Source organism: Helicoverpa armigera, chromosome 19, assembly GCF_030705265.1.
Source record: "Helicoverpa armigera isolate CAAS_96S chromosome 19, ASM3070526v1, whole genome shotgun sequence".
Taxonomy (NCBI): Eukaryota; Metazoa; Arthropoda; class Insecta; order Lepidoptera; family Noctuidae; genus Helicoverpa; species Helicoverpa armigera.
Genome location: NC_087138.1, coordinates 778844 through 806752, shown reverse-complemented (window position 1 = coordinate 806752; position 27909 = coordinate 778844). Strand labels below are relative to the sequence as shown.

General features: G+C 37.9%; 2 protein-coding genes across 3 annotated transcripts; one reads left to right on the top strand and one right to left on the bottom strand.

Annotated features, from left to right (window-relative positions):
* Positions 1-14113: 14113 nt before the first annotated feature.
* LOC135118208 (uncharacterized) lies at positions 14114-17421 on the bottom strand. The gene has a single exon (XM_064039498.1). The coding sequence runs from the start codon at positions 16864-16866 to the stop codon at positions 15508-15510; it is 1359 nt and encodes a 452-aa protein (XP_063895568.1). The 5' UTR covers positions 16867-17421; the 3' UTR covers positions 14114-15507.
* Positions 17422-21975: 4554 nt separating this feature from the next.
* On the top strand, positions 21976-26331 carry LOC126054840 (uncharacterized). Of its 2 annotated transcripts, none has more exons than XR_010277427.1 (3): positions 21976-25291; positions 25360-25574; positions 25783-26331. XR_010277427.1 is itself a non-coding variant. In XM_064039501.1 (3 exons), the coding sequence occupies exons 1-3, from the start codon at positions 23755-23757 to the stop codon at positions 26259-26261; spliced, it is 1167 nt and encodes a 388-aa protein (XP_063895571.1). In that variant the 5' UTR covers positions 22086-23754; the 3' UTR covers positions 26262-26331. The 2 variants fall into 2 exon arrangements, 1 of the variants encoding a protein (XP_063895571.1); XM_064039501.1 differs by having other exon boundaries at positions 22086-24227.
* Positions 26332-27909: the final 1578 nt, after the last annotated feature.

The window sequence follows — 27909 nt, the reverse complement described above, 5'->3', positions numbered from 1 at the left end:
CTTCGAATCAGACGTGACAAAAATGTTACTAGGAATATTCTTAAATAATACAATGTTGCATGGTGATTAAGGTCAAGGTGTGGTCCACAAATGTTATTAAGAATATTCTTACTGAAATAATACAATGTTGCACTGATATTAAGATCTAGGTGTGGTCGTTACATGTCGATAACAAAGTAACTATTTTGTTGTCTTTCCACATGGTTACAGAAATATCTGTACCATCATAGGTGGTCATCTGTTCTTCTTTAAAAAACTAAGTCTGTTCTCGATGGACCGATGATATATATATATTTTTTTTCAAGGCAAAGGAACCTTCATTCAGCCATCAGAATGTTTTGTAGTCTGCATCCTACATTATGAATTTAAGGGTTTTTTTTTTCTTCACATCGAATATTTTATTGAATTTGAATACAACACCAAATACAAAGTACGTTCTAGTACGTAAGTAGTACAAAGTTACTTATTCGTTGAGAAATCTTTCTATCAGCAGACTTTTTAGTCCGGCCGACATATTGTTCGGGCGCTTAAAAAATATTATTTTTTCTACCTTTGCCGGGTGTAACAACTTCATTTCGTTTCTCTTCGAGAAACTGGATAAAAGATTTACTCACAAGACCTTTATCGACGGCAACAGATTGAAGATGCTTGAAAGGCGGCAGCCGTTCCAGCACAGGTAGTTCGTTTCAGAGGATAAATCCCTGCTTTCATGAAACCTGCTCTTAGATTATCTGCAGACCTCTCAGATATCTTATCCCACAGCTGTTTCAATAGTGCAGGATACTTTTGTTTTGGAATTGTCGGCATGGTTTGACCCTCGGGTGGATTTCCAGCTGTCTAGAATTGTTCTCCTATGTTGCTTGAGCGGTCTAAAATACGCCACATCTAGGGGCTGAGTAAGATTTGTACTGTTTGGAGGTAATGAGACAAATCCTATGTTGTGCTCTTCACATGATTTCATAACATTGTAGCTAATGTGTGAACTTAGATTGTCACCGATTATGACCTTTTTTCCCTTCCTGTCTGCGTAATACTGGCAATACCGTGGAGAAAAACCACATTTCAAAAACAGTGGCATCAAACCAGCCCGATTTCGATCCGTTGTATATGTATGGTGATATATATATTTTTTTTCAAGGCAAAGGAACCTTCATTCAGCCATCAGAATGTTTTGTAGTCTGCATCCTACATTATGAATTTAAGGGTTAATATTACTATTAGCTTGGCTAAAAAAAACCTATTATAGGTACTTTCTTTTTTTTTCTTCACATCGAATATTTTATTTAATTTGAAAACAACACCAAATACAAAGTACGTAAGTAGTACAAAGTTACTTATTCGTTGAGAAATCTATCTATCAGCAGACTTTTTAGTCCGGCCGACAGATTGTTCGAGCGCTTAAAAAATACGGAGATGAATGAGTGCGCACATTACAACGATCAGGTATTTTAGGCACTTCCGTATCGCAATTCTTACAGATATCTGTTAGTTCTATCGATAAGTGAGACGATAGGTTATCGCCTATCAACACTTTTTTCCCTTGCTTCTTATGATTTACTGATGTCGTCGTGATGAAACCAAAATCAAAAATCGTTTATTCCAACTTATGCAAAACTGCACTCTTTGAACGTCAGAAATTTAAAAAAAGACAGCCTCCAAAACGCCCACCCTTCACTACTTCCTATGTGTTGTGGGAAGAAGTGGCGCAACAAACTCCCCAGCAACGCTTGTCTGTCTGTGGGTTAGAAGAACCTTTCAACAATTATATACAAATTTGGATACAACGTGTATTGCATTATACAATATGCAACCACCACATCGGCTGCCCCATTTCAAAACCTAGTAAGGACCTAAAACGAAATTTTACAGGAGAGCACATAAACGTAATACAAGTCAGCCTTTACAAAGTATTTATGTCAAGTAAAAAAAATACTATTGGTTGTAAAAAATACTAAATAATGAACACATAGTACTAGAATTTTTTACATATAAGTGTATATTGCATATTTTAAACCCCTTACTAATTTTGATAATTGACACGGGATAGTTACGTTCATCTAGAAATTGGTTTCATAACATAGTAAGAGCATTTGCTAGGTTTTGTTCTGGTTTATTGAATATGAAACTTAGCATATGTCCTTGAGTAAATACTAGTAACGGTATTGCGTATTTAAATTAAATAATGATTTATTGAATACAAAAGTTTATTAATTAAAAAAAAAAAAACAAAACAAATGTTTGGCTATGTTTGCAGCAGCCAAGCTCTATTCAATTACAGACATTTGCTCATCATTTGTCAAATCCACGGACGCATCATTCACAGGTAAATTATGCCAAAATGACTTTCTTGTTTCAGGTATCAAATATCCTCCTCAGACCTGACACCACTTTGTGTTTGCTATCAAAATATTTTTTTGATTCAGGGACCATAAATAACATAAAAAATATACAATACATAAATATATAACATAACATAAATAACATATAAAAAAAAAACAAAAAAATCCTTTATTGTTGGTTTTCTTACAAGGACATGTCTCCTACACAAGACTCTGGGTTTTAATATGTACGAAATAGTCACTAAAAATTTAAATAAAACATACAGTTACTTATACTGATTCATGATATTGTTTGTAACAATTCCTACCAACTACAAGACAAATGCATATTGCATGTAATACAGTATACACTTCACTTCAGTATATTTCTTGCTTCGGCAACCTGGCATACGGCATCTGTAATTATCATTTTCTTCGTCAATCATTGGCAGATGGCCAGCCATAGATGTTCTCAGCTGAACTGAAGGTTGAGGTATATATCTTCTTTTACGGCTAGTGGGTTCCGCTGCCGTGTCACCTGTGTCAATTTCTTCATACATGTGTAATTGTTCCCTCTCTGGTGTAAAATAGTGAGTTAGCAATTGCCACTTTAAAGTCCAAGTAATCCATAGTGTCCTTTTTAGGACGCTCCAACAATTTAGCTTCATTTCTATACAAGCCATCCAGCAGCTGCCGCAAAATCAAAGAAGTGGAAAATTTGACGCACAATTTGAACAAAAACAAAAGAAGACCTTTAAACTACCCGTTTTACCCCCATGGGGTGCCTAAAACGGGTACGGCATTTGGGCAAAACAGGTATAGGGTAACTATCGAGATCAATGGACATTACAACGAAATTGTGTTAATTAAATAAAAGTCTTTATTTTCATTGCAGTCTTCTTTACTAAACTTATTGTACGTACTTTCTTGGATCATCATTCATCATAAATCAACTTAAACCTCTGCGTTATTAACTAAAATTAAAAGTTATTCCTGACAGCCGTCACAGTAATAGGAAGCTCTACCAGAATATGTTGTGCACGCTTCGTGGGCCCACATTTGACAATCGTCACATTTGATCCAAATAATCAGTCCTCTATAGGCGGGTATGAGTATAACTCGGAACAAATTAAGCATGGGTATTCGGCTCCGTGATCTTCATTATCCTTTGGACCTAGCTTGGACCTTTTTTGCTTCGTGTGTCTTACTAATAGAAGGTTTTGCAACCTTAACATTTTTCTTCACTGCTTGGATTTTACTCATAGGAACTTTCCTTTTCTGTTATTTTTCTCGTTGATTTTTTATTGGTGTACTTGTAAGTACTTCGGCTCTTTGTGTTTTTCGTCTGCGAGTGTTGGTGGTATTCACCATCATTTTGGGCCTGATTTCTATTGGAATTACATGGGGTGCTGCAATTTCTGGTTGCGAGTCCTGTTCGTTAATATGGTTACTACCGACTTCATTAGTTTCTGGATTCAAGAAGTTATCAGAATGTGGCGTCATAAGCTCAAGGTCTGCCATCAGTGTTGGAGTTTTGCAGACAGAATTACGATTCAAAAGCTCATCTAAAACAGGGTGATATAGTGCGATCAGAATCAATGGTTAATCGAAATCGTCATTTGCTGTGAAAGGTATTTCAATTTCGATGCTGTTTTCTGTTTCGATAGCAAGCTACTCTGGCTCATTAGGCGCTGACAGGTCAGTCAACGTTGATGGTAGATAATCAGATTCATCAAAAATATGACGATTGGTAGGCCATACGCCCGTGGAGGAAAATCCTTTAACAGCATTGTGGGCACTAGCTGCTTTCATGTAGGCCTCGTTATACAACCTTGCCACTTCATATTGTGATACAATACGCCCAACATGAGTTCTTTGGAACAAGGAAATGGCTTGCTCAAAATAGGTTTTCAGTGGTCCATACACGCACTTATCGAGCGGTTGCAATCAGTGTGTAGTATGAGATGGAAAAGATACAAAAATCACACGGTTCTTCGAGGCGAACTCTAAGGCTTGAAGATATTTGTGCGATTCGTGGTTATCCATTACCAAGAGATTTTTAATAATACTCATTTTCATATTTTTTTGGTTTCTTAAGACTTTCATTTTTACCATAATTTTTTTTGGTAGTCTCGGATGATTTTGTAGTTGTTTTTTTAGTTTTTCTTTTAAATCCAGTCGTATTTTCTTTTTCGATAATTTCTCTTCTTCCTCTTTTTTCTTAGTTTCTAACTCAGATTTATAGGGACTGTCAGTAGCAATTATTGACTTTTTGCCTGTTCGTCGTCGATTTTGTGTCGATTTTATTTAGTGTGCGTATGCGCACACTTACACGACAGGCTTCTGCGCACACTTAACCCAAACCATTGAAACATAATTGAATGAATGTCAATGATTATTGCGTCATCACAACAACTTAAACACTGACAAATAAAAAACTAGATATTATGTTGCACCGATAGCAAATTGCAAATTTTATAAATGTTTTCATGACTACAAAAGATTACGCATCAAATGAGACAAAACTGTACAAACCAACTGTAAACAGTACTGGAGAGGGGGTCCTTAGCTCCTTATAGTTTTCGAGATATTTTGAATACGCACACTGACGCTGCGCACACTTGACCCACATGACTCTACGTGTATTATAATTCCATCTAGTCTGTGGACCGGCAGGTATTCTCTTCTGTACTACTTCTTTTAAAAATTGTCCGGATTGTCCTTGGAACGCATTACACACACTGCATCGCATGGTCATCCTCTATCTCTATGCTACCGGATACCTATATACGAGACAAATGCTGCCCGTATCTATGTTTCCTGATATGCGTTACGGCTTCTATTTTGCCGTACCAGAACCTTACTTTCAAAGCCTATACAGACGTGATAGGCGGATTGCCTATATCAATGGTTTTTATCAACAAATCGATAGACAAACAACAGCGAAACGACAACGAATCGGGTTTTCTATAATATAATACGACATATTAGAACGAGGTGACATCAAGTGACCGCTTGCAGATCTACAGTAAAGACAAAGTCTTTATGCTCTTTATCAGAATCTTTTTCTGCTCTAGCTTCTTCTTTCTTAGCAATATGAAAATCGTATTCCTCTTTCCTTATATCTCACACAAGTCTTTTTTGGGTTTAAACAAAGATATTTTTTGGACTGCCAGGGCGTTGGAAAATGTAGCTATCGATAGTGAGTTAGTATTGTTGTCCAAGCAGTATTGTTTATAGAGATTGTAGAGTTGCCGTTTGCTCTCAATGTCTAGCTGTAAATAAACCTGACTGGTCCTTTTCTTACAATAATGCGAAGGCATCTTCGGTAACTCGTCCAGGAAATATTGCACTGTTTGAAGTTCATTCTGAAAAGGCGTCTTTTTAGGCTGTGTTGTTTTTGTTTCATTAGTTGTGATTTTAGCTTGCGTCTTCCAACCCCAGATACATAATTACCGATTTATTAAGTATTAAAAAAAGTAAAGTATTCTCCATAGAAATTCGTAGAGCAAATCACCAATATTTGAACGATTATTATAATTGTCTTTACTAAAAAACCGTTTTAAGACGCGCCACTGTGATTCAATCCGCTGCGTATGTGTTCCATCCTCAGCAACAAAGGGGTTATCTGGATAACTGTGATTCACCTTGTGGTGAATGTATGCATGGTCACCCAGACAATCATAGGACCGCCAATAATCAGTGTGAATTATTGTGCCCTCAGCAACATGTTTCTTTATGAGTGGCACCAGAATTTCTGTGGAGCGAAGATTGACTATGCAGACTTCCAGGCGTAGATCTTCACTCCCATCCTGGATCATTCCCAAGATCCAGTGGCTTTCAATTCGACGATCTGTAAGTTAAAAAAACAGATTTAATATGGTTGAATAATTATGCCATGAACAGAATACAATGTCATTGATAATTTGTTTAGTCATACCTTTATTATATTTCCGTTTCCCAAATTTACTTTCGTCAATTTGTACAATTTTGCCGGGACCTCCAATCTTCCCGGCAAGTGCTTCTCTATTATTTTGGTAGGCAACAACTGCCTCTCTGCAGTACTTAAACCAGTCATTTATCGTTGCGCTAGAGAGGCAGTGTTCTCATTCTGTGAAGTCTTCTTTTTTAGTGCGATCGTAGCTGAATTTGTTTGCATAGGCATACATAAGGTAAAATACCTGTGGCATCGTTATCTTAATATTGTAAAACCTTTGCCTCGGCTCACTTTAGATTTGAATCGGCATGGCCCTCTAATTTATTTTACACATTTCCCTGCGGTTTTAGAATTTACATAGATTTCCTAGGAATTGCATACAATGACGGATTACATACATTTCCGTTAACATGTACATTAACGTCGGTTCGTGTGGAACCGACTCAGATTCTTCCATATTCAAAAACAGTAATTTGCTTCAAAAACTACAAAACGAAGAAATGTGTTTTCCTCCCCCCAAACCATAGCCCCATACGACCGAACAACTGCCATAGGTTATTGTCGGTGATGCGGCATTAGGTATTTCAAAGCAAGTGTTACGACCTTTTGCACGTAGTAACATGACTTAGAAAAAGAAAATATTAAACTACAGACTTAGTCGTGCAAGGTGATATCGAGTACTACATTAATAATAATACTACAATCGGCATAATGAGTAACAAATTCAGAATATTCCACAGACCTATGAACACTATAATAACTGAATATGAGTCTAACTAAAGCATCAGCAATACCACTGCAACCTCGACCCATTAATTCGCAGACTTGTTCTAATATTGGGTCTGTTTTCATAGTTGATGGTCCTCCACCGGTTCCAATTGCACAACTCCTGTTTCTCGAGTTGTACGTTTTTGCTTCACTTTTCATTTTCCCCCAAACTCTCATGAGAGCATCTTTACTCCTACAATAAAATGTAATTATATAGTTGACCATTTGGTAGTTATCATAATGATAAAATATGGCATCATCATCATCCTCCGAGCCGTTTTCCCCAACCATGTTGGCTTCCAGTCTTACCGGATTCAGCCGAGTACCAGTCCTTTACCCCCACTTGTTTGAATTTATTTAACTGATCTGTACATATTTCCCGTTGAAATATTGAGAACATAGTTTTATGCAAGCCTCGTTTTTAGCTTGGTTTGTTGTACCGTCAGTTCTTTTATTAAAAATTATATTTAAAAAAACACATCAATTTCACCAGCTTATCTTTTTCGTTCACTGTAAAATTTTGACTACGCTAGCTTTTTTCTGCCATTTTATTATGATAATCGATTGTCGAACGTATTATATATATATAGGTATTATACTTAAAATACTTATGTGGTAGTATAGGGGATGTCGGTGAAAACGGGCATTAGTCTTTCATAAGTCTCTAGTACGTAGCATCAAATAAATGGCAAGTGGTGTATTGGGCTGACTCTTCTCACGCGACAGAGATGGAGTTTCTCTTACTATCTGCTCAAACTCATTAAAAGATAAGCCTACACGATAATGCAGGAGTTGTGGATCCATCGACCTCACACTTTCAAAATCCATTGTGTATGGGTTATTTTTTATGTGCGTTTGTAACAATTTCATCATTTCAACCAATAATGCACCCGGAAGCTCATGAGAAGCGTTTGGAGAATCAAGAAGCCGATGCCAATCATTGCGATTTATGTGCTCCCGACAAACTCTAGCTATTTGTTGGTATATGTATAAATGTTTGAGTGAATCAAAAGATCGAGCTTGATTGCTTCCGGAATACGACATCGACTTTCATTAACACATCCAAAAAACATGCAAGAGTTAGATGTGTTTGGCGCCCTCGCATACTCTTTTGTTTCGAAAACGCCTTCATCAGGCCTCCATATTCACTGATTTTCAACCCTATTGCGATTATCTCCCTAGTTGAGTAAATCCCTAGTTTGCCTCCTTAGTACTTCAGCAATTGTTTGAAGCTCTTCTAGTCGTTCTTCCTCTGAGATAGTGATTGCCGGCATTCCCGCACGATTGCATAATATGTCGTACTAAACAGAACATTCAATATTTATTGTTGCACCTATGTCTGGATGATAATCGAGTATTCTGTGTACTAATAAGCACCTAAATCGTCCTTTTAGGAGGCCTATTGTTCTCTCGACTGTGTTGCGAGCAGTTAAATGACACTCATTGTAATATGATTCTGGGGAATTATCTTCAGTTCCACTAATTGGTGTCATAAGGTAAGCACGCTGAGCATATCCTGAATCACGTGAAAAAAATAAAGTTTTTATACCTACTTATTAGGCTTATATTCTGAAGCAGGGTCAGGAAAGGATATACTTACCGAGCAAAACAACTTCTTCAGCATCTTTTGTTAATGCCTCATAAGTGGTCTTTTATAACAATTATAACACTGTAATTAAAAATAAAGCTATCATGAGTAGCTCCATCATATGTGGGATCCACATTTGAAATAGTCTGCATCTGTTATCTGAAAAATAGATAAATTATAAAGACTATTATTCCTAATTATAATTGTTTACAACATTGAAATCCATTTTACTTATTGCATATTTCTTGCATGGTAGCCTGGTAGGTGGTTCTCTGCTGGTTATTTCATTGCCGCCAGAATGTCATCAATACACCCTATGGCTGCTGGAAAGCCAAACATTTTGTAGAATCTGTAATTTACAACAATCAGTAACATGATCAACTGTCACATAAAATTTAAAAATCAAAGGGTTAGATTAATTATAATACGAGGGCGGGTCAATAAGTCCGTGACTTTTGGAATAAAACACAGATTTTTTGATAAATAAATCATTTTATTTTTCAACTTAGTCCCCCTTGAGCTCTATACACTTTGTCCAACACTTCTCCAATTTTTTTATCCCTTCCAAAAAATAGGATTTGTCGAGGTCCTCAAAATCGGCCCACTGTTTAGAACACACACATTAGAAACCCACTGTTTTGACTGTTGTTTGGTCTCTGGTGTGTTGTGATGGATCCATGTTTCGTCCACTGTTACAAAACAGCGCAAAAACTCCTCTATATTGCGATTAAACAACGCCAAACCTTCCTGTGAAGTTGTTACACGATTGCGTTTGTGGTCGACTGTCAGCAAACGCGGCACCCATCTTGCAAAAAGCTTTCTCATGCCAAGTGATCATTCAAAATTGAAACCACTGAGCCATGCGACATCCCTATGGCTTCAACAATCTCTTGCACTTTCAATCTTCGGTCGGCCAACACCATACCGTGGATTTTTTCGGGTGAAGAGACTTCAACTGGGCGTCCAGGGCGTTCGGCATCTTCAGTGCTTGTACGGCCACAACGAAATTCAGTAAACCACTTTTTTACGATTGAAAACAATGGTGCAGAGTCCCCATAGTATTTATCAAGCTTAGCCTTGGTTTCGGTAATGGTTTTTTTTCGCAAAAAATAATGCTTAATGAGCACACGAAATTCACTTTGTTCCATTTTTTCCTCAGATTACTGGGTAGTCTGATAAAGATAGCTGTCAAACACAATCTAACTGACGCAGCAAGTTCAAATTTTGTCAGGAGTCACCTGATAGATGCCTGTTAACAGGAGTAGTGTTGCTTTTTCAGTAAAGAGGTCAGAAATTCAAAAAGTCACGGACTTATTGACCCGCCCTCGTATAATTATATTATACCTAGGTACTAGAATCAATCAATCAATGAGCCCTTTATCCTGAACTTAAATTGTTATGTGAGATAAAATTCTTTCTCTGTTAAAAGAATATCTCAAGTTCAGTGTGCCTTTTGGCAAAGACCTCCTCCAACAATTTCCTTTGAGTTCTATCCCTGGCGACCCTTCTCCAGAAAGGGCCTGCTGTTAATTTCAGCTCATCCTCCCATCTATTGGACTGTCTTCCCCTTTTCCTTCATTTAACAATTTTACTCCATTTTTCCTGAGTGCTCCTTAGCATATGGCCTGTCCATCTCCATTTCAGTTGGTCTATCTTCGTCAGTACATCCATAACCTTCGTCTTGGCTGACAAATGACTGCGAAACGTGGTCACTTTCAAAACCTAGGTACTAACCTTTCTTTTAACATTTGTTTTTCTTGTTTATTTTGAGGAAACCTTATATATTTTTTTACTATGGCCGGATTGTTGAACGCTTCCTCTACTTCATTTATGCAATGAGATGCTGATGGTTGCGATAAATGCGTTCTGATGTCCTCTTTAATATATTTTTTTTGGCAGGGGGAAAATCCTCATGGACTTCCCTCCACCTGGGGTCGGTGGAGGGGGTGTGCCGGACTCTTACCGGCTAAAAACCCACCCAAGGTTTCAGTTTCTTAGGGTTTCCTTCTCCCTTCGGTGCCCAGTAATGTAAATTGTGGTAATTTGTGATACCATTACGTTCAAAACATGACTCATCGGTCCACAGACTGTTTTTCAAAAAGTTTTCGCTTTCGGCATCGGCATTAAGCATGAAACGACAAAATTCTTCAAGCCGTCTCTGCGGATCTCCCTCTTCTAATGACTGCACGGGTTGGTAGTGGTATGGATGTCGGCCTGACAAGTGAACTACAGAACAGACTTTCCACTGTGACATACCAAGCTCACGCGCTACGATGTTTGTAGATATGTTGGGGTCGTCAATAAAACGTTGAAGAATCAGCTCCTCGTCCTCAGCCGTGTATCTCCGAGAACGACCAGTGTCAATTTGCCTGCTTCTTTGAACACTGCCAGTTTCAGAGTTGGGTAGACCTAGGTGGACTTTACCCAAGAAGCTTGGGTAATACTAATTCAACCCGGGTAAACCTAGGTTTACTCCACCTTCTAGCATTACCCGTAACATATTCACTAACAAAAAAAAATAGAGAGTTTCTTGTTTACTTATTTCTAAATGTCCTCAAAAATCCATCGGAAGTTGTTAACCACGAAACTTTTGGTTTATATACGGAATCCTGGCTAGCACCTGATCGAGTACTTGCTTCAATCCTTTTTAATTCTTAATAGTAGGATATGATGATTTGTAATTCTTGATCCGATGATCTGAGATTTATGTTTTTTTTTTGGTATTTCTTCATTTGAGATGCTTGTAATATTTAGCATTTCCGCAATTTGTTTGTACGCACTTTCTCTTGCATCTCGGTATCTATACAACGTCACATTCCATAAACAATCGTAATCTCGATAGATTTCCACAAGTTTTAGGCCCGGATTCCTCTGTCGTACCGTCAGTCGCGTAGCGCGCTGACCATCAGCGACAATGAAAACATCCGTAGTGCGATACTGACCGCTCCACGGTACAGGCGTCTCCAAGTGGATTTGTTGTGGATTTGTGAAGCGGAGTTTGAATTTGGGATATTATTATGAACCCGTTTATAGATTGTTTAGTTGCCGCATACTTACGCAAGCGGAGACGGCGTCAATATAAAAAAAAAGATATCACATTCACCCAAATTCAATTCATTCAATTTTCTGTGGCAAACATGGTAGATAGTGAATACGGTTGACCAAACATGGTGTTAGCTCCGTTGGCTGCAAATCCAATCATGTTTTGTTTGTAGGGAATATTTTGGTTATCAAAATATTGTTTACATTTTTCATGTAATGCATAAGCAGTACCATCCACAATTGGTATTAAGCACAAAAAATTGTCTTCCACTTTAAAATCTACTGCTGTTCTGGCAATGAGCGCCAAGTGTTTTGTGGTAGATTTGTCAGTGCTCTCATCAACTATTCAAGAAAATAGTTTTCAAAGTCTCAACTAACTAACTATGAGATAATATTCCAGTTACATTTGTAACAATAGCTTGTGCCTATGTTTTACCTGTACCTCTTTATTTTTCCTACAGGGTAAGCATCAGCGTACGTACTAATTACGAGTGACCACCTTATTGTCGTAGGTACCATTTAACTATTGCTATCTTATTCGTATTATCAACCACTTGGCAATAAGAACCTCTACCTTTCTTTTTTTAAAGATTTATCACTCATCAGTAGTTTGTCACAAACTTTAAGCCTGTTTTGGCGTATAGTGCCTAAATATTTAGTTTAGGCACTATACGTAACAGTTTGTTTTTAATTAATTCGATGACGATGAATTCGGCGCAACCCAAACCTACCTGTGCTATGTGTATATGTGTTAAAAAAAACTCATTAGAAAATCTTGAAAAATAGGTAGATTTGAGGCTTAGGTTGGTAGAGAGGTAGAATGAGGGCAAAGTTGGTAGATCTACCTAAAAGTTGGTAGAGTTTGCAACGCTGGTGCAGGAGTTAACGTCTCATCACATCACAGTTCATCTGACCACATTCGCTGCAAGAATATTTTCATGGTGACTACGCATGGAGATAAAAGTCCTAGGGGGTCAAAAATACGAGCAATGACAGAAAGTAGATCATTTTCCACCGTGTTTTCATATAAGCGTAATCTAACAGCTTGAGATAGAATATCGTCGTTCACTGCTTATTGTTGCCTTTGTGTTAGAAAACAGCTGGCAAAATAGTCTTCTTCATATTCGAGGTGCCTTCAGTGCTAGAAGTGGAAGCTTCGGTAGTCGAAGTTTCACGTTGGTTTCGGGAAGTAGTAGCTTCAGCAGTCGAAGTAGAGCGTGTATACTCTGAGAGTGAGCTCGTAGATCTAGCAATATTGTGTATTTAAGATTTTCAGTCTTTCTTGTGACACATAATTGTTTTAAAGATAAAGATAGTTTATTTGTAAAACACGAGTATACAGAACAAAATACATATGTTTTTCATGTTTTGCCCTGAGCAACAGCGTAGATTTTTTTTACAATTGAATTACAATGGATGCTATTAATAATTAAATAGTTGCTTGAGTTTTATACTGGCTTGATACACATACAAACATTCTTCGCAGAAAGCGACAGCCTTTGGAGCTTTGTTTCAACATTGCCAAAGCTAACATTTTTTCTTCAGTTAAAAATCTTCTGCCTTTTTTATATATTTTTTTTATATTCTCTGAACTGCAACATTGTCAAAAATTTTGAAGCACTTGGCCAATTGCTTACAGTAGATATAAAGTTGCCACTGTTTGTTCATTAAGTTTTTAGCAGCTTTTAATTGCAATGATTGCTTCAGCGCTCTACTTCGGCATTTAGACAGTCTTACTCGCATTTTTATCAACTATCGTTATTCTTCTGGTCGCGAAAGCCACCACTGAAAGGAATCATCTGTTTATCTATTGAATAGTAACTTGCAACTCGTTCCAGTTTGTTGCAGGTCTCCTGAATCCGTTTGATAAATTGGTAGCACCTTCCAAAGCAGATTGTTAGTCTCAGTGTCAGTTGGCTGATTGTGATCAACTACGTAAAGATCATTACGTAAAGTAATAAATCGATCGCTAACTATTTATATAGGTATTTTTTTTCATAAGAACATTCTTATTAAATCGGTTTAGTAATAATTTTTATTTATATTTACAAACTTTTTATTACCTTCAACTAAAAATTTAATTAAAAAAAAGGAATAAACCTATTCTCTTCATTATATTTATCAAACAGATATTCTATGACGGAAGTACCTCTACAATTAATGGTTTTTGCCTGAAAGTCTGTGTTTTTGTTTCATCCTTAGCTGGCGAAAGTTCATATCTTTTTATCTAATTCAGAAGCATGGCGTCAGATGCGTCTGAACTGGAGCTTGTATCATAAATTGTACGATAATAGCTGCGCTTCATGTTTGGCACTAAAAAAAAATTAAATTTGGTCAGAATTTAAGTATAAATCAAATCAAAACATTTATTCGCGTTCGTGACGCACAAACAAAAACGATTATACATGTAAAAAAAATCACACAAAAAACAAAAACAAAACAAGAATAAAATACAACAACAGAAGAATATGGTGAAAGGTAAATATGCGTCACAATCACGCGAAATGGCCCTCGCTCAGCATATGCAGCGACCCTATCCGAAACAGAGTCGCGGCGCTGGTTTTATTTATTTATTTATACTTCGTGCACATTTCGTACAATGGCGGACTTAACGCCTTAGGCGTTTTCTCCCAGTCTACCTTTAGGTGGTGGAGAAATAGCAGTGGTAGGTGCAAGGTTTTGGTTTGGATAGTTAGTTTAAAAGTATACAATATATATATAGATAATAATACATAATATACATACATACATACATATTATAATTGCCAGGAGAGATAAAGAAATAGATAAAAAAAAAAACAATCTACGGTAGCGATTCTGCCAATTTCCTATGGATGTGGTCGCGTAATTTCTTTTTGAATGTATAACGACTGTTAACCATCCTGACTTCCAGAGGTAGCTCATTCCAGAGAAGAATAGATTTAACAAAAAAGGAAGAGTGAATGATATCTGACCGGTGAGCAGGGCAGTGAAGAAGACGATTATTAGAGGAGTGGAGATTTTTGCTATGTTGAGAACATATATATTGGAAGTGAGGAGTTAAATAAGAAGGCGTACAGGGAGAGTGTAGAATAGAGAAAAGAGTAGTTAATGCCCTCATCACACGACGTTGTCTTATCGGTAGCCATTTAAGTTGCGCTCGATAGGCTGACACATGATCGTACTTGCGGAGATTAAAAACGAATCGAATGCAATTGTTGAGAAGCCGGTCAAGTTTATTGAGCAGATCTGCATTCAGGTCATAGTAGCAAACATAACCATAGTCGATTATGGGAAAGATTAAAGTTTGCATAAGCGTCGCCTTCACGTTAACTGGGAGAAAATTTTTCAAGCGATAGAGGAACCGCAGCGTGCTGGTCACTTTCTGACTGACAGCTGCAACCTGTGATTGCCAATTCAGCGTGGAGTCAAGGTGTAGGCCAAGATTTTTCACAGTGCAGCTGTAAGGAATGTTAACCCCGTTAAACACTAACGTTGGTAAACCAAGACCATCAACTTTGCTCATAGCTCTCGAACCCCCAATAATGATGGCTTGACACTTGGTAGGGTTAACCACCACCCCAAACCTATCAGACCAAGTCTTCACCACTTCTAAATCAGCATTAATTTTGTCAATAGTATCAGTCAAGTCAATGGCCTTGGTGTGTCGATAAAGCTGCAAGTCGTCGGCATAGAGATGATACGAACACTGAAGCTCGAGAGTGAGTAGATTTATAAATATCGAGAATAGAAGAGGTGAGAGTATGCCGCCTTGTGGAACGCCAACATTCAATGTACACCAACTTGATGAGCCTTCATCCACCCGAACAGACTGCTGGCGATCCCGAAGATAAGAAGAAAACCAATCTAGAGCTTCAGAAGAGACCATCGAATAGGATAGGATGGATAGTAAGATATCGTGACTGACTGACGGTATTGAACGCATTCGAAAAGTCGACTAGAACCAGCACTGTTAGGTTAGCATCTTCCGTAGCCCGCCTAATATCGCCAGTCACTTTAAGGAGGGCAGAGGAAGTGCTGTGGCCTGGCCTAAACCCAGATTGTAGCGGGCTAATGAGTTTATTTGCATAAATAAAACGCGCAAATTGTTTATGAGCACAAGCCTCAAGCACTTTGGACAGGAAGGGAAGAATGGAGATTGGACGGAAATGACTGGGGAGAGTGGGGCTGGAAATTTTGGGAAGAGGACGTACGAACGCTTTACGCCAAAGCAACGGGAAAGTTCCAGAGTAGAGGGAATAGTTGACGATATAGGTGATAACAGGAAGGATCGGGACAAGGATGGAAATAATCATTTGGCGACTGATGTTATCACATCCCATCGCTTTAGACTTAATGGATAGGATAATTCTTCTGATCTCTCCCTCATCGACTGGCTGAAACTTAAAAGGATTAATATCAGGACGCGTTAGACTTGATATAAAGTTGAGAGTGTCCTGTTTGGTTAAATTATCCAAATGGGAAGATGTGCTGAATTGATTGTTTAAAGCATCTAAAGTTATAGAACTAGGTAGGTCTAAATGTCGCGATTTGCCAATACCCAGAGTCCTTAGGAACTTCCAGATATCAGCAGAAGTCGATGATGAGACATTGCTAAGTATATGGCGGCGTTTAGCGTTGCGTATCATCAGATTACACCGATTCCTAGCAGCCTTATACAGAACCCAGTTTTCATCCGTGCGTTCCCTCTTGAACTTGCGAAACGCCCGGTCCCTCTTACGCATGGCAATCTTGATAAGACTGGTCATCCACGGAGCTGGTGGCCGTTTTATCCTTACCTTTTTAATTGGTGCATGGACATCGTACAGCTTGTTCACTGAGTTGTTAAAAATAGTGACTTTGTCATCTATGGAATCAGCTGTCATCAAAGGTGTCCAATCAATATTAAAGGCGTCCTCAAGCAACCGATCTACATCCATGCGTGCGAAACTCCGCCTATGCAAAACCTTAGTCTTGGGCTTAGGAGGTTTAAGGACATAGGAAAGGAAAATGAGGTCGTGATGAGAAAAGCCAGGAGCAACAATTTGACCGTGAGAGGAAATGAGGGATGGGTTGGAAATGATCATTAAATCCAGCCAAGAATCATCACCGATTGTGGATCGATGAGTAGCCTGAAGAGGCAGTATAATTAAGCTGGATGACTGTAGAAGGTGCAGGAGTTTACGGGTTCGAGGAGAGTTAGGAGCAAGGAGATTTGTGTTAAAATCGCCCATGATAATGTAATGTGCATACTCTGAACCCAGCGATTCTAAAACCGATTCGAAATCAGTGAAGTAGTCGACGGAAGGGGGACAGTAGACAACACCAACGACAGCTTTGGCTCCCTTTACCGAAACCTCTAGAAAGAGATATTCAGCACTTGCCAGAGGACCAGAAGAGCAAGCCAAAATCCTATAAGGAAAGTCTGATCGGAGGTAAATTGCCACGCCACCCCCTCTTCTCCCAAGCCGATCATTCCGAATAAGTACGAAGCCAGGAAGAGAGTACGAGGTGGACAAGAGATCTGGTTTAAGCCAGCTTTCAGAAATCAGGATGGCGTGAACATTAGTGTTACTAAAAGTCACCAAGAGTTCACTGTAGTGACTCGGTTTCTTCGGTTTTCTGAGTATCTGGGCCGCATTACTTTAATATCTTGACCATGTTAAATTTACCACAGCTTCATATATCTTTTTAAAGTTATAATAAAGTTTTTTACTAAGGGCACCGATTTTTCTTTCCCTGCAGAATCAACAAATTTTAAATTTTCCAATTTCCTAATTGCTTCTAGCCAAAATTTGTGGTGTGTTGACTTTTTTGTAATTGCAGTTCTTAGTTTCCCTCTGGCTTCTTTTGCAGATCCTGTTCCATTCACGCTATCAAAAAGTCTGTCAAAAAACAGTACTGTTTCAGCAGTATTCTTTATTGTGCCACTGACAGGCCTGCCATCCGCATAGTGTGCTGAAACAATAAATATTTATAAGCATAACACTGCGCTTAGAACTATTGCGCACTGTCGAGTAGTCGGAGGCGACTCGGTCCCTCGGCGACCGAAACATAGGCAACTAGGCCGGAGACCGAGCCGAGCGACAGTATTCTAACTTTCCAAGTACATTCGTGCAGAATGGACGTTGAAGAACTAGCAATAGTAGCGCTACTAATTATACTATATTTTGGGTGCATCCTTTGATAGGAACGGAGATAAAGATGAATGTTTGAAATATTTTATGAAGACATTAGACATTATAAAAATACCGTCGTATTTTTTTTATTATGCAAGAATGTCTGTGAGTTCATTTGATGTGTTATTATGTCTTTTAAAACCACATATAACTGGCATAGGTACAAATATGCCACTATGTATTTCTCCGGAAGAAAAACTCTTTAATTTTTTTTAATCAGTATCGGAAGAATCCATATTTACTGTCTTATTTATTCTATGCAACTGAAAATGTAGAAATAGATCAATGAAAACAAGGCCTAAGTAGACTGTTAAATTACACACAACAAGGACATTTACCCTTTGTGGATGTCGTGTCATATGTACCTATGGATGTTGGTTGTTCTAGAACTATGCGAATAGGCTCACTAAGCCTTGCCGTAAGGGTTTCGATAGATGCAGTAGAAAAATTTTCAGTTGGACATTCCTTGTAAGTTTAACTTAATGTACTAATGTTAGACATGTGGAATGCTGTCAAAGTATGCTTGGGCCCCTGCTAACTTTGCGGAATCGCAAAATATCTCTAAATGCTTCACACGATTATCCATGTGGTTTGTTATATAGAAATGAAACTACTTCATCTGAACCCTTGCGTCCACATGTTTCTGGATATGTATAAAAATAGGAGATTGATTCACCTAATGCATGGATGTTAAAAGAATACATTGATAATTGCCGCTTGTAATAAACATCGTTTGTTGTAATGTTTGGCAATGACACATTTTTTAGTAGTCCATGTCAATTGCCTGAAATTCCACATTTGTTTTGCTCTTAATTCTTGCATTCTTCTTTCAATCATAAAATGTTTGAGCCGTATTCTTATGCAGATTATTCAGAACAGTTAAGCGATTCAGTTCCATAATATTTTCGTCAGCTTTCAATGCCTTTGCTTTTATAGTAAATTCATCACATGCACTGCATGTGTCAGTTCTCGGGTATCCAAATGATATGTTAAACTCTGTGTTAAAGATGGTTCTGTTAGTTTCATAAGATATATGTTTTGTTCGAAGATGCAGTGGTAGACTTCACTTTCTGCCATTAATGTGGGAACTCCTATTATTATTATGCGGGGCTTCTGTTTCTGTGGTTCGTCGACGGTGAGCCCTGAGTTTGCATGCTGGACAGTTTGCTTCAGTTTTCGAGGTCATCCTTGGTCTCAGTGCTGATAACCACGCCGCCATTTCGGTTTTTACGGACTCCTCGGACTTTCAGCTTCATTTCCTCAGGGCACACGGTTTTCTGGACCAGGTTTCTAGTTTCATCGCTCGTCTTTGAGTTATCGTTCGGATAAATCGTCAATGCGCTATGTTTAATTGGACGAACGAAGCTGTTGGACCCTTTCTTCACCATGTCCGCAAAGGAATGTGCTTTTAGAAATTGGTTTTGTACAGGACTCTTATTGCATTCTTGATTTCTGCAGCTAGTTTATCTGTTAGGTCTTGTTTTTCGTTCAGGGCTTGTAGCGAGTGATGCGTTTGTGCGGCCTTTTGTTTTAGGGACTGGTACTGAGTGACTAGATGCGCTACGTTATTTCCCACTTCTCGGCAGAGGTTACTCACTCTTAATTTTTTTTTTCTGAGTTAAGCTTGCCTTCGGTGGTAATAGTGCAGACCTCGTTTAGGCTTTGTTCGATGTACCCCATCCAGTTGTGCAATTCGGGCGTTGAGATGATCTCTGTAATGATGTCGAACACATTTGAGATGATCTCTGTAATGTGTACCATAGGCGGGGCATTGCCTCGGTCCATGTTCTGAGTTACATTTCTTACAAAGATAATATGTGCTATTATACTGACGATTACTTTTAATATATGACCTATTTCTATTAAACGAATACTTAACTTTCCCCTCCTCTGCTGAAGCCGGCTGAGTCGTTGTTTTTGCTCCATGCACCTGTTGAACTTCTGTGTTGCTCAGCATCTTGATGTGCTCTCTTGATAGTTCTCCAGCTCGGCAGATATCCACTGCTCGCATTACTGTTAAGTCCTTCACTTCTAAAAGTTTCTGTTGGAGCCTTTGATCCCGTACACCAATGACAATTCTGTCTCGCAGCATTCTATCCTTTTGTTCACCGAAATTGCAATTCTCAGCGAGTTTTCTAATTACCGTGTAGAATGCGTCAAACGATTCGCCATCTTGCTGATTTCTTTTGTTAAAATTGTAACTGTTAATAACCTCACTTTGCTTGGGCTTGAAATACTCATCAAATATTAGTAAAATTTCTTCAAGCTTTATTTTTTCTTCATTTGTCTTCAGCACGTTAAAATATAGCTCCTGCGCCTGCTGCCCAATGCAGTTAAGTAAAATGGCCGCCTTCCTTGTCTCCGTAATTTTCTCAAACCCAGCAGCTAGAGAAAAATTTTAAAACTTTGTTTGAATCGTTACCACTGGGGCCAACAGTCCTCTAAATTGTCCAACATCATGCCTTGTGGCATCTTGTATTCCACAGCTCCCACACCCATGTTGCCCATGTTGTCTACCGATTTTTCTTCGGCCATTGTTAGGTATTGTTTTATCCAAAATAATCCTTAGTCCTGGTTCTTCAACGGCTGCGCCATGTAATGATGTCGAACAATAAAATAGTATTGATGTTTTTATGTTGTTTATTTATTATTACACTGCACTTAGATGTACTTATTGCTAATTTAAAATATATTACGCAGAGAATGATATGGCCGTGCAGGCGAGCGCTGACCAGAGAGAAAGAGGGTTGGTGGAGGCGGAAGCGTTTCATAAAATATTTAATAAATGTCAATGTCAGATTTTTATGTTTGGATACACTCCGCTACAATCTCCACTTTCTCTATAAATTGGCTCTCGACCGGGGGTTTAATATATTTAAATCCGGGTGTGGAAAGTAGTTTCCTCGGAAAGCAGTTGATTACTATATAGATAAAAGATAGGTATGTTGTTTGTTTCCCCCATATCTACTGAACTGATTTGAATAATTCTTTCACTATTGGGAACTACACACTCAGCACTGAGAACTGACTATGTTTTATCTGGGTAAAGGAAGAAGTATCCCTGGGACGGCGGTGAAACTGCATGAAACAGCTAGTATTAATATAATTTCATACCATTGCATCGCTGTCATAGTCATTGACTTCTATTATAAAATCATGAGGAGCAATCGCCAAGACTGCGAGGTCTTCTGGAGATGGGGGCTTATTGCCGCCTCCAGTCTGCAATTGCTCTCTCCTGTGAAAAGATAAGGCCTTGGCAGCCAATTTCATCCTCTTCCAGGCCAAATTTAACTCCAAATCTGTGCGGGTTTTCCCTGTCAATTCATTTCATCTGAAAAAACCTTAATTTGAAACGTCATCGTAACGATACACTACTTATTAGTCACATTTTTCCACTCACGACTTTTTGAAGCATTTATGTTCGTTTTCGTCGATTTATCTTCTAGAATCTTAGCTGACTCGGCAACAAGCTGGCGCAGTATATCCTGAATGACATGAAATTTGTATCAATGGAAGTAATTTGGATAACGTAGCTACATATTATGGTTGTTGCCATGCCAGTGTGTAGGTATGTAAAGTTCGACTTGTGGCAATTTATCTAGTATCCTGTCCTGTCTAGGCGGCACTCAAGCGTATGTTCGAGGATTTGCCCCGCACAATTTTTATGCATCTTTTAACTCGCCAGTAGTCACTAAAATGTTCCACAAAGTGATAAACTAACCTTTTCTTCTGTTGTCCAATTTTCACCTCTTTTCTTCCTTTGCGTTTCCAGAATTAAAAAGGCCGTGACCCTTTCTTTTATCACCACAAAACAAACTTTTTAACCGTCGAAATTTTGTTGAAAATTTTCCAAAACGGAATAATAGATTTGTGTGTATAAATGCATACTATTTAAAATATATAAACACTTTAAATAAAAAAAAAAAACGTTTTATTTTCAACTTAATAGATACATTGAAATACACGTATCAACATATTGTAAAAAGGAAAGGCACATAGAATGCTGAACGATTAAACGAATGATTTAAGAATTTTTTGCTTATTATCTGTGGATATTTTTTGAACCATAGAATAGACTAACAGACGAAGTACTTAACAGAGACGAAGTACTTAACAGTCTTATCTTAGTCTACGTTTTGTAATAAGGATGTAAAGACTATCGTAAGTACCGTAACAAACCAAGACGTCTTCAGTCTGTTTTAAACCACTGTAGATGTACTGGAATATGTAGGAGGTACATATATAAGTACGCTTAGTCACTAAAGTAGGCCACAATTAAAAATCAACAATTAAATTATTTACGCTAACGAGCACGACTGTATGCGTCTGAAACTTATGGAATCTATCAAACAATTGTACAATGTCATAGTTTGTAATTTAAGATTGCATTTTTGTCTATGTTTATTTTCTGTCTGTGACAAGCCCTTGCTATAGGGAAAAGCATACAAAACCATTTTATTTACGTTTAATTGAGATAAACACTCAAAGTATTTAATTACTGTTTCAACAGTGGCATTTCCTCTTCTCCCAATTAGTACAACCAGAGTAGTAGTTGGACAGTAACTACTGCTTAATATTTTGTCTAATATTTGTTTATAAGTAGCTTCAGGCATAATACGATAGTTTGTTATCGTCACCTAAATATTGATATAATTTGTGACACATGTTTTGTCCAATTTCATCGCTAAACATTACTATTTTGTTGCAATTATTATTTTCATTTTGTATTAATCTTATTGTTTTTTTTGTGTGTCGAAGGAAGTACTTTTTTTACAACCATTCAATTTAATACAATGAGAGGATTGATGAGAATCATCAAACCCTGAACAGCCTGGCAGATCTTGTTCAAAGCCTGGTTTTCGATTGCGTGTCAATGAATTAAACATTTTCTCATTCTCACTACACAGATTCAAAAAGCTGTTCATTGCCAGTATGTACTCACCCATTTCTCTTTGTAAGGTTTCATATTTGTAATTGTCACTAATGATTCTTGTAAATGGAGAATCCTTGACTGCAGATGCTCCATATCAACCTCATATTCTTTTTTACTATTATGGAATTTTAATTGTAATTTTTTACAACTGTTAAATGATTTGTGGTTTTTGGTGAAATTATTTTTGTTACTTTTAATTAATTTTTGGGACTTTTTGTTAAATTTATTTATTTTGACATCTTTTTTAAATTTGTTTTTGCTGCCAATGATTTGCTTGACCAAAGCTATTGTCAGTTGTCAGTTCAATAGTCACAATTTGAGAACTTTTCAAGAGTGAGTCAGCAGACCGCACCGGAGTGGTACCAACCAGTTCCTCAAACAGTGCATTGGTTTGCTCTGTTTGAAGTTTCTGGCTGGTGCTCTCCATCCTAATAATAGTGTCCTGGGCCTCACTCAACCTACACTTCAGTTCAGCGTTGTGTTTGAGAGTTGTGTCAATCTCATCGCTGCACCGGTCAAACTGGTCAACAATGTGTTGTAGCTTATCCCGTTATTCTGTGATGTTTACTAATTGACAGTCCAGTTCTGCCATCTCATTCTTTAGTTTACTATTATTGTTTAAAATATTAAGTACTTCCTTCTCATTGTCATCCTGTTCCCTCTGTAGAACCCCACACAAATTCTTATATTTCTTAAGTTCCACTAGTGTTTGTTGAAGTTTAACTTCCTCCAAACGTGCAGTGGCTTTCCTGGTCATTATTCTTTCCATTTTGCACAAAAAAAACAATAACTCAGGTAGATGTTTATGAAAGTGTTTAAGTTTGTGTGAGAAACTATTTTCTAGGCACTATTAGGCTGCGTTTCCACCAGAGATGTGCGAGGATGCATAGCGAGGGATGTGTTTGTAAAGAACCAATAGGATCGCTTCATTTACCTTGCCTCGGTCAGCACAGCTCTGGTGGAAACGGCTCAGCGGAGCTAGATTTTTGCGCATACAAAACAAGCGCGGGATGTGTGCGAGGGATGTGTACGAGGGAAGTGTGCGAGGAATGTGTGTTGAGAAAGATGTGTTGCGAGGTTTGCGCATACTGTACCAGCCAGTCCATAGACGGAGTTTGTTGGAAGTAGAAGTGCGCAAAATAGATAATAATATGGATAATTGGAAAAAGAAAATACTTTTATATTTAACAATTTGTGATGAAGAAATGGAAGCAGAAGATACGGAGTTTATTAGTTCTATAATTTTGAGCAATACAAGAACACACAGGTTTTGGATACGTAACCATATTAAATATCATCGATTACATGGAGAATTCTTTACCTTTTTTCATACGGCTGATGATGAAATATTCGAAAATTCTTATCGAGTATCTAGAAGTAACTTTTATGAGTTACACAATTTGATTGAGAACATTATCAAGAAAGAAGACACTCACTACAGAGAATGCATCAGCACCAAGGAAAAATTGGCGGTATGTTTAAAGTAAGTAAAATAGTTTGAATCAATTTTGTCTTTATTAAACATATTAATTGAAAAGTAATCATAATCTGCAAAATAAGTAGACAACAAGTTCCTCTTTTTCATGGCAAATTAGGCTCTGTTCCTACTTTGTTTGAAGTATTTGGCGTTTGTAGGTCTGAATGTTGTGTTCCCGGAGATGCTGGTTGTACAGCTTCCAGTTGGAAAGATGAATCCATCTGGCCCACTGTTTTATTTGTATTTCTACCAGAGCTTGAAGAATAACCAAGTTGTTCAGGATCCAGCTGAGGCGGCAAATCCATCTGGCCTGCTATATTACTACCTACTGCTATACTGCTATCAGAGCTTGAAGAATAACCAATATTTTGATTATACCACGACAGCACGTAAGATTCTTCGGCTTCGCTAATCATATTAAAAAGTTTCCTTTTTAAAGGAACTTGCATGTAATCTGGTAATTTTTTAAATGTTTTCGCCATTGAAAGAAAAAAATGATCAGTATCATCGCAGTCCGTTGGTTTTAAAAGTTCTCTTAATTCTTGCCTTTCTTTTCGAAAATCTTCTTGATTTTTCATATGTTTTTGTATTAAAATTGATAATTCATCGCCTTTTTTCTTCTTTGATGATGACGGGGTGACCGAATCTGTTGAAATGCCTGAAGTTGAGGCTATTTCGTAAAGATTGTTGGGATTGTCAGCTTGATTTGGTGTATGTTCAGTGCTCTGCGAAGAGTCATCTTGGTTTAATGAATATTGAGTGCTTTGCGAAGAGTCATTTTCATTATTTGGTGACGAAATATCCTCTTTATAACTTGACTCTCTATCTCTGTTGGCCATGTACGGTAAAAGAAATTCCATCAATTTTTGGTATTTCCATTCACGTGTTTTGGTTGTAGCCTGTCCGCTTTTTTTAGATTTCTGCCTCTTTAGCGCGTCCCGATGGCTATCCCGTAGTTGTTTCCAACGATACTTAGCGCTTTTCACTGAAATAATAGAAAATTATGATTAGGAATATAACATTTTTATACCAAGCATGTTGTCTTACAGATCGCAAAAAATCAGTAACAGGTAAAGAGTACTTTTTTATTTGTTAATTATTTTTCTTACTATTATTATAAACATTCCTTTTTTTGCAGGTATTTATCCACGGGCTCGTCGTTCACACGATTGGCAGAAAATTTTAGGATTGGAGTAGCAAGTGTGTCGAGAATTGTGGCAGAAGTTTGTAATGCTCTTTGGCTTGTTTTACAACCTCTTGTTATTCCAAAACCTACCAAAGACGACTGGAAGCGAATAGCAAAGGATTTTCAAGAGCTATGGCAGTTTAAAAATTGTTTGGGGGCTCTAGACGGTAAACATGTTTATATAATGTGTCCTGCAAACACTGGGTCCTCTTTTTTACAAACAAAGATTTTCTATAGTGCTTATGTGCTTAGCTGACGCTAGGAGAAAGATTATAATGGTTGATGTGGGATCCATGGGAAGATTTAGTGATGCTGGAATATTTGATGATAGTGTTTTTGGAAAATATTTGAAAGAAAAAAGATTGAATCTTCCAGAACCTGAACCATTATATGAAGGAGGTGAACCAGTACCATTTGTATTCATTGGAGATGAGGCTTTTCCTTTGATGGAAAATTTCATGCGCCCATATCCGCGGGACCAGTTAGACCAACAGAAACGTATATTTAACTATAGACTTTCGAGGGCACGTCGCATTGTAGAAGCTACATTCGGTGTATTGGCACGAAAGTGGTATGTGTATCGTAAAGACTTTGAATGCAGAGTGGAAACGGTTGACAAAATCGTAAAAGCCACATGTGTAATGCATAATTTTTTAATTGAAAGACAAAGTAATTATTTGGATTGCATTGATAACACAAATACAAGTACTCTTGTATCGGTTCCTAGCATTTCCGTCGTCGTGTCAAGTGATAGTTATGATGTAAGAGAGAAATACTGCTCTTATTTCAATAATCAAGGAAAAGTGTCATGGCAAGATACTCGTATTTCGTCACGAATTCATCGCACACAATAAATACCCAAATATTGTAACTTGTATTTTAATATACCTGATTTTAATACATGATTATTACTTACCATCTTTATATTGTACACTCAGCGGCACGGAATTTGGCCCAAACAAATACAAGTAGATATCAGCCCAGATAGCTGTTGTAAATTCTAATTTCATATGACATACTGTCAGTCCTTTCGTAATTGTTAATTAAAATACAGAAAAATGTGTGTCTGTTTAACTTTTGTCACACTAGAACCAGATTCCGTTGTTGGAACACAGAGCAGAAAGTTAAGTTTAAATTCAGATGAAATTGCCGAAGTACTAAGCATGTTCCAAAAAAATTTATGATTATGATCGTTTTTTGTTTCTCTTTTTTTCACAATTTGATCTGAAAATTATCCTTACTGCAGCTCAAGTTGCTCAAGTAGTGTTGCTAAGACGTCAAGGGCGGAAGCGGCGGAAGATGGTTGAAACTTTAAGTACACCGCGTACAAGTTAAAGATATGCATAGAAAATGTATGACCAGACTGGCCTTTACACAAGAAGACCAGAAAGTGGGGGTGTAAGGTGTTCGTCGGCGCACGACGACCGATTTATCGTACGTGCAATAATGAAAAATCGGTTTCTCACTGCGTTAGAAATACGCCAGCCTTTGCAAACAGCAAGAGAAGTCAACGTCCGTAGGCGCACAATAAGAAGAAGGGTGGAGGAACGGGATCTGCGTGCTCGAAGACCAACTCGAGGCCCGGAACTTCTCCCGCACTATCGCATAGCCAGACTTAATTTTGCCAGAGAACATGCAAATTAGACGCATGACCAATAGAGTAAAATTGTATGGACCGATGAATGCAGAGTCGTCTTAAGAGCTCCAGACGGCCGTGAATGTGAATGGAGAAAGCGCGGAGAATGGTTTCTTCCCACCACTACCAAGCAAGCAGTCGGTTTTCATGGTGGGTCCATCTTGGTTTGGCGAGGCATAAGTTCAGAAGCCCGTACTGAATTATTGGTTGTCGAAAGTCGTCTGACAACAGTGCAGTATATTGAAGAGATCCTTCAAAATCATGTTTTACCCTGTCAGGGATTTATAGGAAGTGAAGAATTTCGTATAATGTAGGACAATGCTCGACCTCACGCAGCTCTTCGCGTAACCGATTACTTGTTCGAGGTCGGTATTCAAAAATTGGACTGGCCTGCAAGAAACCCAGCCATGAATCCTGTAGAACATGTCTGGAACATGCTTAAAAGACAGGTCCAAGCAAGTCGTAACCCACCACGGACTCTTAGTGAACTGAAAACCGCGCTGGTAGCTGCCTGAGAGGAGATCTCTCAGGTGGAGATAAAAAACATCATCCAGAGCATGCCAGATCGTATGCAGGCAGTCATCAGATCAAGAGGAAGAAACACCCATGATTAAAATTCGATAACTTTCTGTTTTGTTAAAATGTTGAATTTAAAAAGTTTATGGTGATTATTGCTTTAAAGGACTCTGTTTTATAACTCAATGAAACTTAATGAAAATCCTCACAATTCTGTTGTTTGTTAGTCATTTTCTTTTGGAAAATGAGTAAATTAAACAATTTTAAAATAAAAATTCAGATTTTTCGTTTAAATAATGGTTATAAGGCTCAAATGTGCTTGGGCCAGATTCCGTGCCGCTGAGTGTATT

Excerpts from the sequence above, each read along its gene's own strand:
- LOC135118208 (XM_064039498.1), bottom strand. The coding sequence starts at position 16,866 with ATGGGCGATTTTAACACAAATCTCCTTGCTCCTAACTCTCCTCGAACC.
- LOC126054840 (XM_064039501.1), top strand. The coding sequence starts at position 23,755 with ATGTGTGCGAGGGATGTGTACGAGGGAAGTGTGCGAGGAATGTGTGTT. Across the intron at positions 24,228-25,359 it reads AAATTGGCGGTATGTTTAAA|GTATTTATCCACGGGCTCGT; the intron begins GTAAGTAAAATA and ends CTTTTTTTGCAG. Across the intron at positions 25,575-25,782 it reads TTGTTTGGGGGCTCTAGACG|AACCTGAACCATTATATGAA; the intron begins GTAAACATGTTT and ends TGAATCTTCCAG.